Here is a 15,821-nt window from a genome sequence, read left to right as displayed (position 1 = left end):
TTAACAAATGTGATTAGTATTATCCAACTGCTGTTATAAATTATATACATTCAGAACATCACGTTAAAATATTATTCCATGTTACACCAGAATAGATTAAGGCTTTATATTATTTACAGAAACCAACAAGCACCTTAAAAAACACCAACCATTAACATTTCTGTGCTAAAGACACAAATTTGATGTCTTTTGCTCTCAAAAGACAACAATTTGCAGATGTGCCCAATGCTACACCTACTTTAAACATTATTGGAACAGGAAACACATACTGGCAAGATCCCATCAGTGAGCACTCCGAATCAATTAATGCAAGCATGTGGGATACACATATACAATGTGCCCTCCAGATACTCAGACATTTATTAATGTAAAGCTGAACGCTTATACAGAAATGGTTGGTTCAAATTTCTCAAAAATTTGAACAAATTTATTTTATTTTAAGAGAAACTGAAAACACTTAAGAATTCTTTGCCCATTGATAGAGTCAAGATTTCAAAGTCTGCTCCACACCACGTTAACAAGACTTAACGCAATAGCAAAGATGGAAGTGACAGATTTATCAACCACTAAACGCACTGAAACGGTGACAATTTTACTGGCTTCGATCACTCTGACATGCTGTTTTCATGCAGCATATCTGGATGGGATTTCTTGAAACGCCATGAGAAGTTATCTTCACTATTCTCCATATCGGTCTTAGACAACAAGCTACTTTTAAAAGTTAAATAATGTTGATACAACACATGTTTACTGTGCCACCAATGTATTAGAAGTGATGGTGCATCGTCTTCCTCTCTGGCTCACCTGATGGCTTTTATGAGACTCAGTGATGAAATATTTTCTAAGACATCAGCAGACATGGCTAAAGAAAGGTGCTCAGTACAAACGGAAAAGTAACCATTCGCATTTCAAGTATTGTTTTAAGAAGAATGAGTTTTTAACTGCAGTCAATGTTAGCACTTTTTAGCTTGTGCTTTAGTCTGTTATTTCTTTATAAGTCTTGCATTTGGCTGATGGCTTTTTTTTTTTTAAAAAAAGGTTGGCAACAAAGATAAGAACTGTAGAAGGCTGGTAAGAGTTTTATTTAACTTTCTGAGCCCACTTCATGTCATCTGCTCTAGGCTTTTGCCCAGTCACTCCTTGGATAATATTTTCCAAGCATCTCCAAAATCCAATCTTCTCTAATGGATAGTTCAGCCAACCTGAAAGACCAGAGGGGGGAAAAAGAATTAAAAGTATTGAGCATTAGCTTAAACCATAGCAGTAGAAACTCAAGTTTGCATTGCTTTTCTTCCCTACTTAACATTATTCACTTTAAATATCAAACAAAAATGTGTTAGAGAAAAGTTCAGTGGTAGTGCGCTATGGGCAAACAATGAAGAATGGTCACTACCAGGGCCGGCTCTGGCTTTTTGGCCGCCCCAAACAAAAACAAAACAAAAACAAACAAACAAAAACTGCGGCGCGGCCGGAGTCAGGGTGCAGGGGCACTCCCTAAACTGCAGACGTGCCCCGGCTAGCGGGGGGGAGGGGGAGGAAGCGGGGGGGGGGGGGGGGAGGGGGGGGGGGAGGGGGGGGGGCCGGGGCTCGAGCGGGGCGGCACCGTGCGGCCCCGACCAGTGTGCCGCCTGCCGGGAGGCTCCGCACCGCTCCAGTCGTCTGGGAGGGAAGGACGCGGACTGCCCTGCCGGGCTTGCTGCAGGGCGCTCCTGTCCTCCGCGCCGCCGCCACCCCCTACAGGGCGGCCAGAGCAGCACAACAAACAAAACAAAAAAACAAACAAAAAAAGTGGCCGTGCCGCCCTAGGATTGGGCGGAATGCCGCCTCGAACAATCTGCCGCCCCAAGCACCAGCTTGCTCGGCTGGTGCCTGGAGCCGGCCCTGGTCACTACACAAAGCTAAAGGAGACTATTAGGGTAAAAGAGACAAACTTAAAAAACAAAAGTAATTTGTAAATACAGCACCTTGAATTTAGATATTTCTGTTTTAAAATTTCTAGCTAGTTATTTAGATTACAAATTACCCTTCATTCAGACCAGTGAGTTTCACTTTTTGTTCAGATGGTTTCCCTTTCTGGTTCCTGTGCACTAGCACACAGATGCAATGCCTCATTTGCAAGCAGTGCAAGAGAATATTCAAATCAAACAAGGTAACTGGTCACTGACATTTAGACAGATTTATTAACTCACCAGATTTTGTAAAATTTCAGAAAAACCTAAATTTTGGATCTACACTACTTATATCCTTAAAAAACAAAGTTTATACCAACAAGCCAACTCCTTTCTCACCATACACAAAGTACTTAAACAGATCTTCACTGACACTGTAAATACTCCAGATTTGCTTTTTCTAATAAAAAAGAATGAATTAACTTTAAAACAGTAAGATCCAGTATATGTTGCCCCAGTCATAACTAAATATGCTTTATATTAATTCCTTGTTTTCAGTGGCACAGCCAGGGGAGTGCAAAGGCACAGCCAGGGCAGTGGTAGGGAAAACTGCATGTTTAACTAGGGAAGCTCCAGCTTTTAAAAACACATTAACTCATATCTGTCTAAACATTATAACTCAAAAAATAATTCTCATCACACTGTACACTATGTACTATTATCTATGCTTTTGTCACCTTGTTATTAGATACTGTCGTGTGTTCTAGATGGGGATACATGTTGAGATTATTTGGAAACTGAAGCTAACAGCATGGGGCCACCTGTGTTTATTAAGAAAAGCATCACAAAGGGAGCACCTAACTCCAGTGTCCCAGTATCTGAAGTAGCCATCAAAAAGTTTCCAGGCAGTGGTCAAGATGTTGGTATTAGCCTATAACAGCAAGTAGCATGGATCTTGGCTATGCAATATTGCCACAGATGCAATCAAGAATGTTTGAGCTGTGCTCCCATTGATTTAAAAAGGGAGGGGCTTGTAGTGCACCTTTGCTTCGACTATAAGGAGTTTCATTTGGGATTATGCTTTTATCACGAGACTTGCTCAGCGGTAGATTTGTTAGGTAACCTTATGTCTGATTTTAAAAGGTGTATAGAACTGGCTTAATCTTAAGAGCCTAGACTTGCAATAAATTAAGTAATTTTAACGTCCTCCACATACAGTCAGGAGATTAGAGCACTTGAAGTATTTTACCTAAAGTATTGGGATACCTTCCTTGGATGTGCTTAGTAAAATAACATGCTGTGCTCAGTATAAAGTTGAAATTCTAAAACAGCAGTTCAGACTTTGTTTAGCATGCAACTTGCAAGACTCAAGACCACTTGGTGTGCCACTTTAACTATCCTGAATAAGATTATGACAATTCTTTCCTGATACTGTACTTTAAACTAACCCACATAATACTAACTGAACTGCTCTGAAAAGCTTAAATCCATCTTTTCCTGCGCAGCGGCATTTAGGTTAGTCATGCCAGTGAATCCATGCTTCGGAAAACTGGCTCAAGTACATAACATTGCACCCACCAGCGGAATCTTCACTCTCAAATTTTCTTCCCCCAAGAGTTCATGGGTGAAGGGAAAGCAGCAGCAGGTGGAGAGGAGGAAACCAAAGAGAAGCACAGGTGCGTGGACATACAAGGGCTATTGGGCAAGAGACAGAACAAGCAGGAAAGGATGGGAGGCAGGATGAGGAGAGGAACTGAGAGGCTGCCAGAGAAGCTGCCCTGCAGCCAGCTGTGTCAGGTCAGAGCAAAGCATTACTACCGATGGGGTACATCAGAGCAAACCGATTCGGGCTGGTGGGATTTTCATGCTGCGTATATGCCCATCACAGGAGTCAAACATTAAAGTGACACCCATTGATCTCAAAATAAAACAAGGACACTTTCAGGGTCATTTCAGCACTGGCCACTAGTACCCCACCTCCTCCCTACCCAGCAGGTCTATCTCCCACCAAGTCTGTCTGCAGGCTAATGACCCAGCACCTGTACCCTGGGGCCAGTATTTACTAGGTCTCCTGCTAGCCACCCTCCCTCTCTGTACACCTCATCCCTTCTGGAAAGGCAACAAGTCAAGTCTCATCAGAGCAATGTTGCCAGCACCCTCTGGGAATTGACCCATCCTTCCCAAACTTCTAAATGTGACAGTTGTAGGCTCTGCATGAACAATGTAAGGAAACGGAAGTTAACAACAGACTGCATGAATTCACAAATAGCCTTGTAAATAATATATAGCTAGTAGATAAATAAATAATAATAATAGTAATGTGTGATAAGCTTGCAGCTGCAGCTTTGCTTCCTAACATAACAACGGCCGTACTGGGTCAGACCAAAGGTCCATCTAGCCCAGTATCCGGTCTTCCGACAGTGGCCAATGCCAGGTGCCCCAGCGGGAATGAACAGAACAGGTAATCATCAAATGATCCATCCCGTCACCCACACCCAGCTTCTGGCAAACAGAGGCTAGGGACACCATCCCTGCCCATCCGGGCTAATAGCCATTGATGGACGTATCCTCCATAAATTTTCTAGTTCTTTTTTGAACCCTGTTATAGTCTTGGCCTTCACAACATCCTCTGGCAAGGAGTTCCACAGGTTGACAGTGCATTGTGTGAAAAATGCATACTTTATAGTATATGGATAGCTTATGATCAATACAGGAATTGGTTCACAAAATTAGGAGGCCAATCAAAGCATGTAATACAATGCAGAATGTAATGTGCATGTGTTAGTCTGTTTTAGAATAGGTATATAATCTGATTTATAATTATGCACTTGGGAGTTGTGGTGCATCTTAACCCATCCCCTTCACCTGAGCCTCATCACCTCAGGTATAACTTTATGAAATGCCAATAAAGAGACCTCAGCGATACGTCTGGATTCAAACCAATTTTTTGGATTCCAGAGAACTGGATAAACTGTTCTCCCAGAACTGGATGACATGCTCTGGATAAGCCAAGTGGAAAAATCTCGGAAGGAATCCCAACAGTCAGCCTGGAAGCTTTAGCATTAGGAATTCCATTAAGAGTCCGTGTGCTCAGTTACCTGACACTCTCCTGGGAAGATACAAGGGCAGACACTTATGTACATGGGGTCAGCTCTGAAGCAGAGTGTACTCTCAGGATTTGAAGTCTTGCTCAGTGACACTAACAAGCAAGGCTGCTTTTGAAGTGCAGTACATGCCTCAGTATCTATTAACACTTCACACACAGCACACACAAAGAGCTTTACATGTCAAAGGCGGTGGGTTTCCCCATTGTTCTAAACTAAGACCACTGGGATTAGGGATCCAAAAGCCCTTGTATACCTACACTTTATTCAATGAAGCAATCCATCATATTACCTTGATGTGAAATCAAAGTGGGCTGGAGAAGAGGGAATGGGATTAATACTTCTTATAATATTTTTCGCTCATTTAGTGCTTTCCGTATGAAGAACTCCAAGTCCTTCACAGAAGCTTGCTACTGGAGGGAGACTGTCAAGTGACTGGCTCAATCCTAATTCCCAGTCCTCTGTTCTTATCACTCTACCATACTGTCTCAATCTCACTGCATTTTGTTCTGACAATGATTAGGAGCAAACCATCTGCTTTGCTTCACATTTGGATGTTAGGAGAAATCCAGACTTCAGTGTAAGTATAAAAGGTGAGATAGGTCAAAAGAGGACTCAGCTAGCAGCACAGTAGTACCTAAAGTACCAGGGAGCTAAAGAAGCTGAAATAGAAATGAAACAAATGCTTAGGGTAGGAGACTGTTTTTTGACAGATGACAGGAACAAGTTATAAAGCTTTACACAGGGCACACAGTACTGCATGACTAATACAAATCTATAGATTTTTATTTATTTCGTGGTCCATTTGTCAGAGCAGGAAATGGAGTCAGGAATCTAGAATTTTATTTCCAGTTGTGCCATCGCTCACTATGTGACCTTGAGCAAGTCATTAGTACTCTGGTTTAGCTTGCCCATCTGCAAAATGGACATAACCAGAATGACTTTAGTTGAGGTGAATATCATGATTTATAGATCCAAGGGGAATCAGAGGCCAAAAAAACCTTGATAAAGAAGTTACACATGTTCTGAAGGCCTTTGTTAGAAGTATTTGGAAATTCTCTCATTATGGCCATGAATTTCAGAAGTCTAAGAACTTGTTTTGGAAACTAACATTCAAGGAGAGATGCCAGTGTAGATTAAGAAAATGAAATCATTCCCTTTGTATGAGAAGAACAGCAGCTTTCACAGAATTCACTGCATTGAATGAAGATGCACTAATTTGCATGCAAGATCAGACTGCTTGACCTTTCCCAAGACTCAGCATCACTGACTGAAGTCAACAGTAAGAAGTTACTGATTTTCAGCCAATCACAAGCCTGATTTTTCTTCTTTTTTGGGATTGGGATTTTTCTTATTTATGTAACAATACCAAGTAAAGAGCCTCAGTTGACTTGTACAGTAGAAGCTAACATACTGCAAGTTGTGGCACGTAACATCTTCCACATTTTATAGACTGCTAAACAGTAATCATATATGCAATCAGACTACATTCTTGCCACATGTATGCTTTCTGGCTCAGTGAAAAAAGCTCAGTCCAGGAATATATAGTTTACTTTACCTGTGGTAATACAAAAATAAGTCTCATGGGGAGACACATGATGGATTCGGTGGTGTTTCCGTGGCAGGATAACATGCCAGTCCTGCAGAAAGATGACCCAGCGAGGAAGACCAAAGTACGTATGAGACCATTTGTGAATCTGGTTTGTCAAGGTTACAAAGATAGCCAGGGCAAAGACATAACATTCCCACGGGCATGTCTGGTACAACGCTTCTGCAAAAATAATAAAAAAAGCATTAAAAACCCAGACTCTCTTTCCTTTCTTTTATTTTATTGAAGAAGCAGATTCCTACCAGATAGTTTCTAATAATGCCTGCCCTGTTTAGAAGTTGCCCCTCAATTCTGATACTATTCTAGCAGTGGCTGACACTTCAGATGTTAACAAGGCCCATGACCAAATTGCTTCAGCAATAGTCTGACAGCAGAGCCGCTGAGTCATGAATAACTCATCTCATATGACATTCTGAAATACCACAAAGTAATAGGGTTGCAAGACTGGTATGCACCACACCAAATTAGTCAAAATAAATTCAGTCTAATGGATAGTGGGAACCTGAGCTATGGGTTTACTGGCTATTGTAATTAAATAGGAGAATGTAATGCTGCATTATTAGTCTTTACATTTATTGAACTACTTCTGCAAAATAGCAAAATTTCACTGGTTTTTAATCTTAAGCTTTCTTCCTTAATTGCCTGAGCTTAAAAGTCCTTTGGGAAAGAATGAGATGCTAGTTCTTCTGCAGAATTTATATTTTAAGGCTTCTTTACTAAACTCTTCAGTAGGACACTTTCCTGGAGATGGGAGATCCTTGGCACGGGAAAAATTAATCACCCATTATCAAACAGTGGAAATTCCCCCCCCCACCCAACATCTGCTTCCAACATAAATTAGAGCCGTTGACATGAATCACAGATTCAATTTTTAATCCCTTCCCCACACAAGGACAAGCACTTATTCAATTTATCCAGTGATGAAGATTCTAAATACATATACATAGTCACTGTTAATAGCTTACCTGGGGAAAGAGAAACAAATTTGTAGGCCATGTTTGCCAATGGCACTAGAGTCATCATGCAGTTATCTCCATTGGTCTCTATAAAATCATGTCTAGTAATTGCTGTGGGGTCAATGTGATGTTCTCTAAAAGGTCTGATGAAAGCCTGAAAGAACAAAGCCAAAAGTGCCAGGCCATTACTCGTACGAATGAATGGATCAGAAACAGACTGAAAACATCAAATCAAAGAGTGATAAAAGGGCTTCCATACTATCATGCACCTAGGAATTAAGGTTCAAGCTTTTAGAAGTAGTGTTTGAAATAATTCAACCGTCTGTTGCTTTACACTTGCAAATCTTCATACAATGCTTATATTTCAGCCCAGTTTTTGCATTTTTAAGCAATGTATTAATATTGTTGTTACATATGTAGCACTTTTCATCTCAAAGTGCTTAATAAAGGTGGATATGCATTATCACAATTTTACAGATGGGGGAGAAGCACAGACGTTAAGTGACTTGTTAAAGGTCACACAGCTAGGCAACAGCAGATCTGGGAACAGAGATACTTAGTCTTAGTCTACTGTTACTTCTGCTTGTTAATACTCCCAGTCGGAATAGGGCACATTAGAAAGAGTCACCTCAAACTTCCTGACTTATCAGTCTAGAAGAAGTTTAACACTGTATGTCATAGCTCTACCGCCAATATGCCAGGCCAATTAGCATGGGATAAAGAGAGGGTGAGGAAGACACAAGCAGGCCAAATCAGTAGGAGAGAAGACAAGACAGAAAGAAACAAGTTCCTATATAGTGCATAGCACATTTGAGATGGTAGCAGCTTCCCCCAAAGTGATTTTTATTTGAAATTTTAAAAATTAAAAATCTCAAACCTTTCCAACTATGGGCAGCTCCACAGATCCCCAGGTGTCCGCTCCCCAGTGCACTAATCCTGACAGAAAGTCAGCAGTAATAACTCCTGCAACTTTAAGAAAACAGAGTTAGGAATCCAGAAGTATTGTTTCAATGTCCACAATCCCTTTCCCCCCCCCCCCCCCCAGAAAAAAATATCACTACTACTATTTTCTGGACAGATGCACACTCCCAAACACAAGAGCGATCTGGCCACTCTGAATGCACAAAAGTCAACTCTTCAATGAAAGGTGGGTGATCATGACAGAGGCCATTAAAAGATTAAGTCTTCTCTTAGCTGACAATAAGATCTTGGATCTGACCTACAATCCTATTGTTATCAAATAAGAATTTCCATACCAGTAAATCTAGATTTGTCAGAAATTAATTTATAATGATAGTCAATCAGTGAAACCAATTCCTTCTAAAATGTATCTCTACTCTGCATATGATCCTCTCTCAAATATCTATATGTATAGCTGGTAGATCTAATTCACATATCTAACAGCCAACGTAAAGGGACAGTTTGGTTTTACCTAGTACGTACTCTGTTTAGACCACCCTTATCTGCAGAGATATTCATAGTGTTAGTGGGTAGCACTACCCACAACGTGGTTGTTATTCTTTTTGCACTCAGCAGAGACCCCCGCTACCACCACACACTCTTGGACCTCACCAAAGCTTTCTAAGCATGATCCACAGAGAACTCTCTCAGCTTACTACTAAATAATATCAGCTACAGATGCACACTTTAATACCTGGAAGGGGCTTCCAGACATGGTTCTTTACAGCAAGGCTATTTACAAAGTAAGGTTGAAAGCCTAGCAGCCAGCTACGGGGTGGAGCCACCTACAATAATGCAATGAGGAGCATCAGAGTCCATATTGATGATTCCCTGCAGAAAGTGTTCTATACTGAAGAGTTACTACAGTGGCATGGTAGATGTAGAAGAATGCGTGTCTAAATCTGTAGATAAACATGGACAGTTTGTGAATAAGAATATTTTTTTTTAAACTGCCAGCCATGTGCACTAAGTTTGCAATTTAAACGGTGTTCCTCTGTTCCTGCGGATAAGTAGATTTATTTAAATTTGAGTTTTATACAAACTCTTCGCCAAAAGCACCTGTTCAAAAACTCAGGGCAACTTTGGCGCATCTAAAGACAAATAAAAATTGATTGAAGCAACAGCACATCTTCCCGTCAGACATCTGATCAGTTGTGTGACCAACGCATCGTAAGATGACCCTATCATACTTCCTCACTACACTGAAATTCTACCATCAGCTGCCTCAGCTCTTCACCAGACAGGATTTACAGCATGCCCAGAACGTCAACCTATTGGGGGGAGATAATTAGCAGGAAAGTCCTTGGAGAGAAGGCTCTGCCAGCAGCCACTTTATAGGGGCAAGATGGGGGGAGGGGGCAGTCAAGCTCAAAGGCCTCTGCTGATCACAGCTGTGGCAGCATGGCACAGGGAGAGAGACAGTCTCTCCAGTAGGCAAGTCCCGAGGCATTTAGGGCCGTATAGGTCAAAACCCAACACCACCTTAACCATCACATGGCCAGCAATAGGTACCAAAAAAAAAAAAAAATCATTAGTAATAGATTCTACAGATCCAACTTTGCCCTTATTGCTCTGAATGGAGTTTCTGAAATGTCACCAAGGGCAGGATTTGGTTACAATTTTGTTGATACGTAAGCAGGAATAGAATCCAACTCCCTTGTGGAGCTGTGTTGGCTCTGCAGGTATAACAGAATTACAGTCTTTCTGTGCATTTAAAGTCTTATCTGCTGAATTCGGCCACAGAGAAGAACTGTATTGAGTAAAAAGGTGCATTAGCTTCTCAGTGTATAGCTGCACTTAAACTGTCAAGAACAGCAGTACTCTCCTCTCCCACACCCACTCCTTCTGCAGCTCTATTTAAAGGCATTCAGTAGACACTGACCTAAATTTCCACATCTGCGAAGTGGAATATGCAAATAAAATACACCTGGAAACTGATTAGGTTTTTTATCCTGGAGGGAGTCACATGGAAACTTTACACAACTCCTGCCAAGCTAAGCATCACACTGATCTTTCAATCCATTGTCAAAGGGCACCTTGGAATCAGAGAAGTAAATAAATGAGGGGTGTGTGTGTAACACATTTCAATAAAGGGATTGGCTAGCAACCAGTATAAAACCTAATGAACCACACCATTCATATCTGACACTTGGAATGTAATTTATAAGGCAGAGGCTCGTCGTCTAGCAGTATGTGTACTAAAGGCGGGTGCATGCTGTATTTGAGGAGCTGGTTAACTGCTCATAGGAAGCCACATAATAGAACTAGTCATATAGCCACGGTCACAGAGTTTCTGGAAGTTTTTTTAGTTCTCCATTTTTTACAGTCACATTAACATTTTAAAACCGGCTCGGCTACAAAAATAACAGATGTCAGACATATTCTGACTTTTTAACTCTAGAAACACCAGCTAGTTTTTAAAACAAGGTAAGAACAGAGTTTTATTTTATTTTTGCTGTATATAACTGGAGGGTAATACCCAAACTGCCTCACTGATTCTTCCTGGGACCTTGGTCTGCCACTCCAAGAAAACAGGGGGCTCCTGGCTTTCTACTCAGCAGGCAAGCATCTTCTCTTCCAGATGCCTTAGGGTATGTCTACACTGCAATTAGATATTACCCCCCCCACACCCAACCAGGTCCAAGTCAGCTGACTTGGGTTCATGGGCTCAGGCGTGGTGAACTGTGGTGTTGACATTCCAGCTTGGGCTGCAGCCTGAGCTCTGGGACCCTCCCAACTCGCAGAGTCCTAGAGCCTGGGCTTCAGCCTGAGCCCAGAAATCTACACTGCAATCAAACAGTCCTGCAGCCCAAGCCAGCTGGCATGCGCCAGTCATGGGTGTCTAGTTGCAATGTAGACAAACTTTAGACCTCCCCTCCACCTCAGCTCCCCAGTCACAGGAGGTGGTGCTTTTGTCATGTGGGTCTGCTAGGGTTTACGCAGAGACAAGCAGACCCGTGTCACTACTTGTGACCCAAACCAGAAATTAATGGTTACACCGTTAGCTTGCCTGGCTATGTTATCCTGGCGTCTCACTGCTGCTCTAAAGAGAGTCTCAAACACCTCCTTCCAGGATGCACCATTTTAGTAAATTACCTCTGCATTTTTATCCAGCAGTGAGACAGGTTGGGTTTCTCCTAGTCATGAGTTGATGTTGACATGCTTTTTACTATGGGGTTATGGAGCCACACATCCTGTTGCAATCAGGATGCTTAGATCATCTGTCTTGGGACCGTTAAGATTTTGTTTGACGTTAGCAGGATTCCCAAAGTGCAGATACTTTTATGAAACGAGAGGAGTAGTCTTTTTGTTGTTGTTAATACTATGAAGTACTGCAGGAATTCTCTTCGTCTATGTGTGGTGCAGAGATAGTGCAGCTCACCCACTCCCCTCCCTTCACACAGTATATTCTGAGGGTCCCCCTCACTCTTTGCCCTTCCCTTTGTCTTTGTTTAGCTAATCCCAGACATGTGTCTCTCTGCCCCCAACAATAATAATGGAACTAACAAGTTATATTCCTTTTCTCTGTCCTTTGTCTTGCCTTGTCAATTTAGACTGTAGGCTCTTCAGAGCAGGAACTGTCCACTGCTGTTCTTGTACGGTGCCTGTCACAATGAAGCCCTGATTTGGCTAGTCCCTAGGTACTACCATAAAAAAACCCCATGATTAATACATTTTAGAACAAGACTGTCTTGTTTTAAGATAGATGGATATGCTAGAGATACAGCTAGCCAGTGTGGGACAGCACTCAGCCTTTGGGATCACCCCACATCATGAATCTGAAAGAATGTGCAGCTTCTACCTAAAGGGGAAAAGGAATAGGTGGAGTTTATTTTAAAAACCTTGGCTATGGCTACACTAGAGAGCTTACAGCTGCCTCAATACAGCTGCGCCGCTATAAGCTCTCTGTGTAGCTGCTCTAAGCTGACAGGAGCGAGCTCTCCGGTTGGCTTAATTACTCCAGCCCCCGTGAGTGGCGGTAGCTATGTTGGCAGGGAAAGCTCTCCCGCGACCCAGTGCTGTCCACACCAGCATAAATTATGTTGCTCAGGGGGGTGGCTAATTCACATCCCTGAGCGACGTAACTTAGTCAACTTAATCTGTAGTGTAGCCATAGCCTCAAATACCACGAATACGGAGGTTGTAGCAGCCGTGTACCCAATTCTCTCTCACCAGACCTCACAAAGACTGAAGTATGTTCTGTGAAGATCATGTGGCCTTGAAACTTTCAAGATAATTGAAAAAGGAAGAGAAGAAAAGCAGAAAAAAAAAGTCTCTGTGGAAGGGTCTGAGAATATTTTACACAGCGTTTCAGGAGCAGTCACTATCAAACACCAAGGTCAGGGGAAGAGTGAAGAGTTTGGTAAGACGTGTCTTATTCTAAGGCTGTTTGAAATCCCAGCAAATGCCAGACGCCCCTTTCTAGCAAGCAGCATTGCTAGGTAGGTTTCACTTACAATCTAGCCGATTCACAGCTGGGTAATTCTGGCAGAAAGGAATATGGAAAGAGGATGTGGGATTATACCCGGCACTCGTGGTGGGGATAATACTTTGCACTTTATAACACTTTGATTCAAGGATCTCAAAGCACCTTACAAACATTAATGAATGTAGCCTCATTTTCCTCACGAGTCAGGCATTCTCCCATTTTAAATGAGGAAATGGAGGCATAGATGCTAAGTGACTTGTTTAAAGTCACACAGGAAGCCTATAGCAACACATGGGATAGAACTAAGGTCTCCTACGCCTGTGTGACTATAAAGAACTTCCTTCCTTTCTGACTGAGTGAGAAAAACATAGCCCAATTGTGATTGATAACATCAGGGAGGGCCAGTCACATATCCAGTAAAGAAGGAAGCCCAAAGTTTGTGATTCAGGGATGCATGAGTCTCATGCTGATCAGAAGCCAGGCCACTGGCAGAAAAAGGGACTTTTGCTGAACTTGATCTTATTTCAATCCAATCAATAGGAACTCTGAACATTTATTTCATGATGGATTAGAAAGATCTCAGAAAAATATCATGGCCAAGAATAATGGACATTGACTACCATCATTGAATGTAATTAGAAATATATAATAATGTTTAATTTTTTTGATTAATGCTTTTTTTTAAAAAAATCAGTTCAGAACTAGGTATCTAACGAAAGCTTTAATTTGTTGTTTGATATATAGACCAACGTGTTAAAAAACCACTTCATTTCAATAAACAGAATCAGCTACTAGCCCAATAAAAATATTTATCTAGTTTTGGGCTACTTTTTAAGTGACTTTAGACTATTAATGCAGAATGTCGTTCTGCTGAAAAGAAGAAGTGGAAACAGAGGCCTGGAACACACAGAAGGGCGTTTCTTTCAAAAGCAGCCTACTGATCATGAAGTGAATAAAACTGACAGGCCTCAACAGAAGGTGAAACCAGATTTCATAGGCAAAGAGTTTAATCAGGCATTTTAACTGGAGCAAAGAACAGCAACAGAGGTGGTTTCAATAAGGCATAACCCTCATATCATTGGCATGCAAGGGAGGAAGTTTTATTAAAGTAAGAGGCTAGGCACTGTTTTTTGCCAGAAAGGCTGTGGCTGGTTTTGCCCTCAGTTACATACAGGGTCTTGAGGTACAGAAACAAGAGGCTGCAATGGACCTCAGCAGAGGCAAAGGTGTGATGGCTAGTGGAGCAAGATCTTGATCTGGCGGTTACTGTTACAAAATGAGCATCATTGTGGAGAACTCAGTAAAGAGTTTCTAGGTATACAGGTGAGATACAGCCAGTGAATATGACTGACCCTTAAAAGATTTGAGATGTGTTAAGGAGCTTGGAGCTTTTATACCATGCATCAATACAAGCAGAAGGCTAGGGAGCGGCAGCTTCTGATGTTTTTGGGCTGTTTAGCAATAGATGGCAGGCAGGAAAAACCAAAAATTGCAACAGCCAGAGAACAGAGTGTAACCAAGGATGTCGCATTAGAGCAAGTTACACAACACTGACAATTCTCTGGTGACCTGAGCTCCCAAACTCTATAGGAAGGTGCCAGAGAGCAGTGCACCTCATATGCCTGGGAGCTCCACAGATAAAAGTTCTTTTTCTTTTTGGATTTGTGACAAATCAGATACTTTAATGGGGATAACGCCAATGTCACGCTAAATATAACTGTACCTTCCCTTGATTGTGATTTCCAAGTGAATTCCACCAACAGAGCAGTCTTATACTGGAGTAAGTGAAGTTTCACTCCTACTCACAGATTTCCTACTATAGGTGTGTTGGACTGAGGAGTGTCACATGTACTGAAGTGTTGTATTTTTCCCTAGGCTGTGTACTTAACCACAATTGCTGTTTAAAGTGAATGACTGAACATTTGCAAGTGGAGGGGGTTAGAAGGGAAAAAACTCAAGCTAAATTCCCAAAACAGATAGAAATATACATATATGTTTACTGCTAACATCTTTATTCCTAGAAGCACTTGTTTTAGGTATTCCCATAACAGTAACACCCATTTTGTCACAAATGTGTCACCCCCTCACTTTTGTCAAAAATTATTTACATGACAAATAAGAACTAATGACATCGATGTTTTAGAAAACAATTAACAGTAAAGGAAGGAATCCTGCAACATTTTAAGTTTCTTGCAATTAAAAAAAAAAAAAATTAAGAGTCACTCATTTTAGCCCTGTCACATATATGGGCCCTGGCAGGCCATTACAGATAAATACCAAGTAAAGCAATCAAGATTGGAGCTGGATGCATAGCCTACACAAGCAGCTAACTATATCAACAGGACAGCAGAGTCCCAATGGCTGGTAGGAAGGTGGTCCCTAAAGGATTTAGCTAGAAGAAGCTGAAGGTTTTTTCCTTTTGCCACTGCATGTGTCCCACAGGTTGGTAACACCTGATCTAATCTACAGGGAACATTAAAACCAACAAACAAAGGTCAAGCAAGCACAAGACCATGATAAACTTTGTAGCTACTGCTCACATGTCCACCAGGGGTAGTTGGGGCAGCACAGAGGGTGTGGTGACAAGACAATTTGTGACTGTCTCAAGTAGCAACAGCCTGCTGAACATGTTAACCTTGGCCGCATTGCCCCCAAAACAAACAGTGCACAAAGTTTACTCAAAAGTGAGTATAGTTTAATGATAAAAATCTACTTATATATAGTATTGTCTGAAAATTTAAACAGAAATCCTGAAACAAACATTGGTAGATGCGTTTGAGTATTAGGGCCAGGGCCGGCTCTAGGCACCAGCAAAACAAGCTGGTGCTTGGGGCGGCACATTTTTAGGGGCGGCATGGCTGGCGCCAGAATGCC

General features: G+C 41.7%; 1 protein-coding gene across 2 annotated transcripts in view; it reads right to left on the bottom strand.

The window, feature by feature from the left end:
- Positions 1-15,821, bottom strand: part of LOC112111706 (transmembrane protein 189) — a 37,435-nt gene continuing 21,614 nt past the window's right edge. For both annotated transcript variants that reach the window (XM_024207228.2, XM_026652706.2), the window contains exons 3-6: positions 8,436-8,527; positions 7,568-7,712; positions 6,552-6,764; positions 1-1,202 (exon numbers count right to left, since the gene is read on the bottom strand). In XM_024207228.2, the coding sequence (XP_024062996.1) occupies positions 1,081-1,202; positions 6,552-6,764; positions 7,568-7,712; positions 8,436-8,527 (572 nt within the window). In that variant the 3' untranslated portion in view covers positions 1-1,080. The remainder of the gene's footprint in view (positions 1,203-6,551; positions 6,765-7,567; positions 7,713-8,435; positions 8,528-15,821) is intronic.

This window comes from Terrapene carolina, unplaced genomic scaffold (genome assembly GCF_002925995.2).
Source record: "Terrapene carolina triunguis isolate 2854851 unplaced genomic scaffold, T_m_triunguis-2.0 Scaffold130, whole genome shotgun sequence".
Lineage (NCBI taxonomy): Eukaryota > Metazoa > Chordata > Testudines > Emydidae > Terrapene > Terrapene triunguis.
This window is presented reverse-complemented; position numbering and strand designations above follow the sequence as displayed.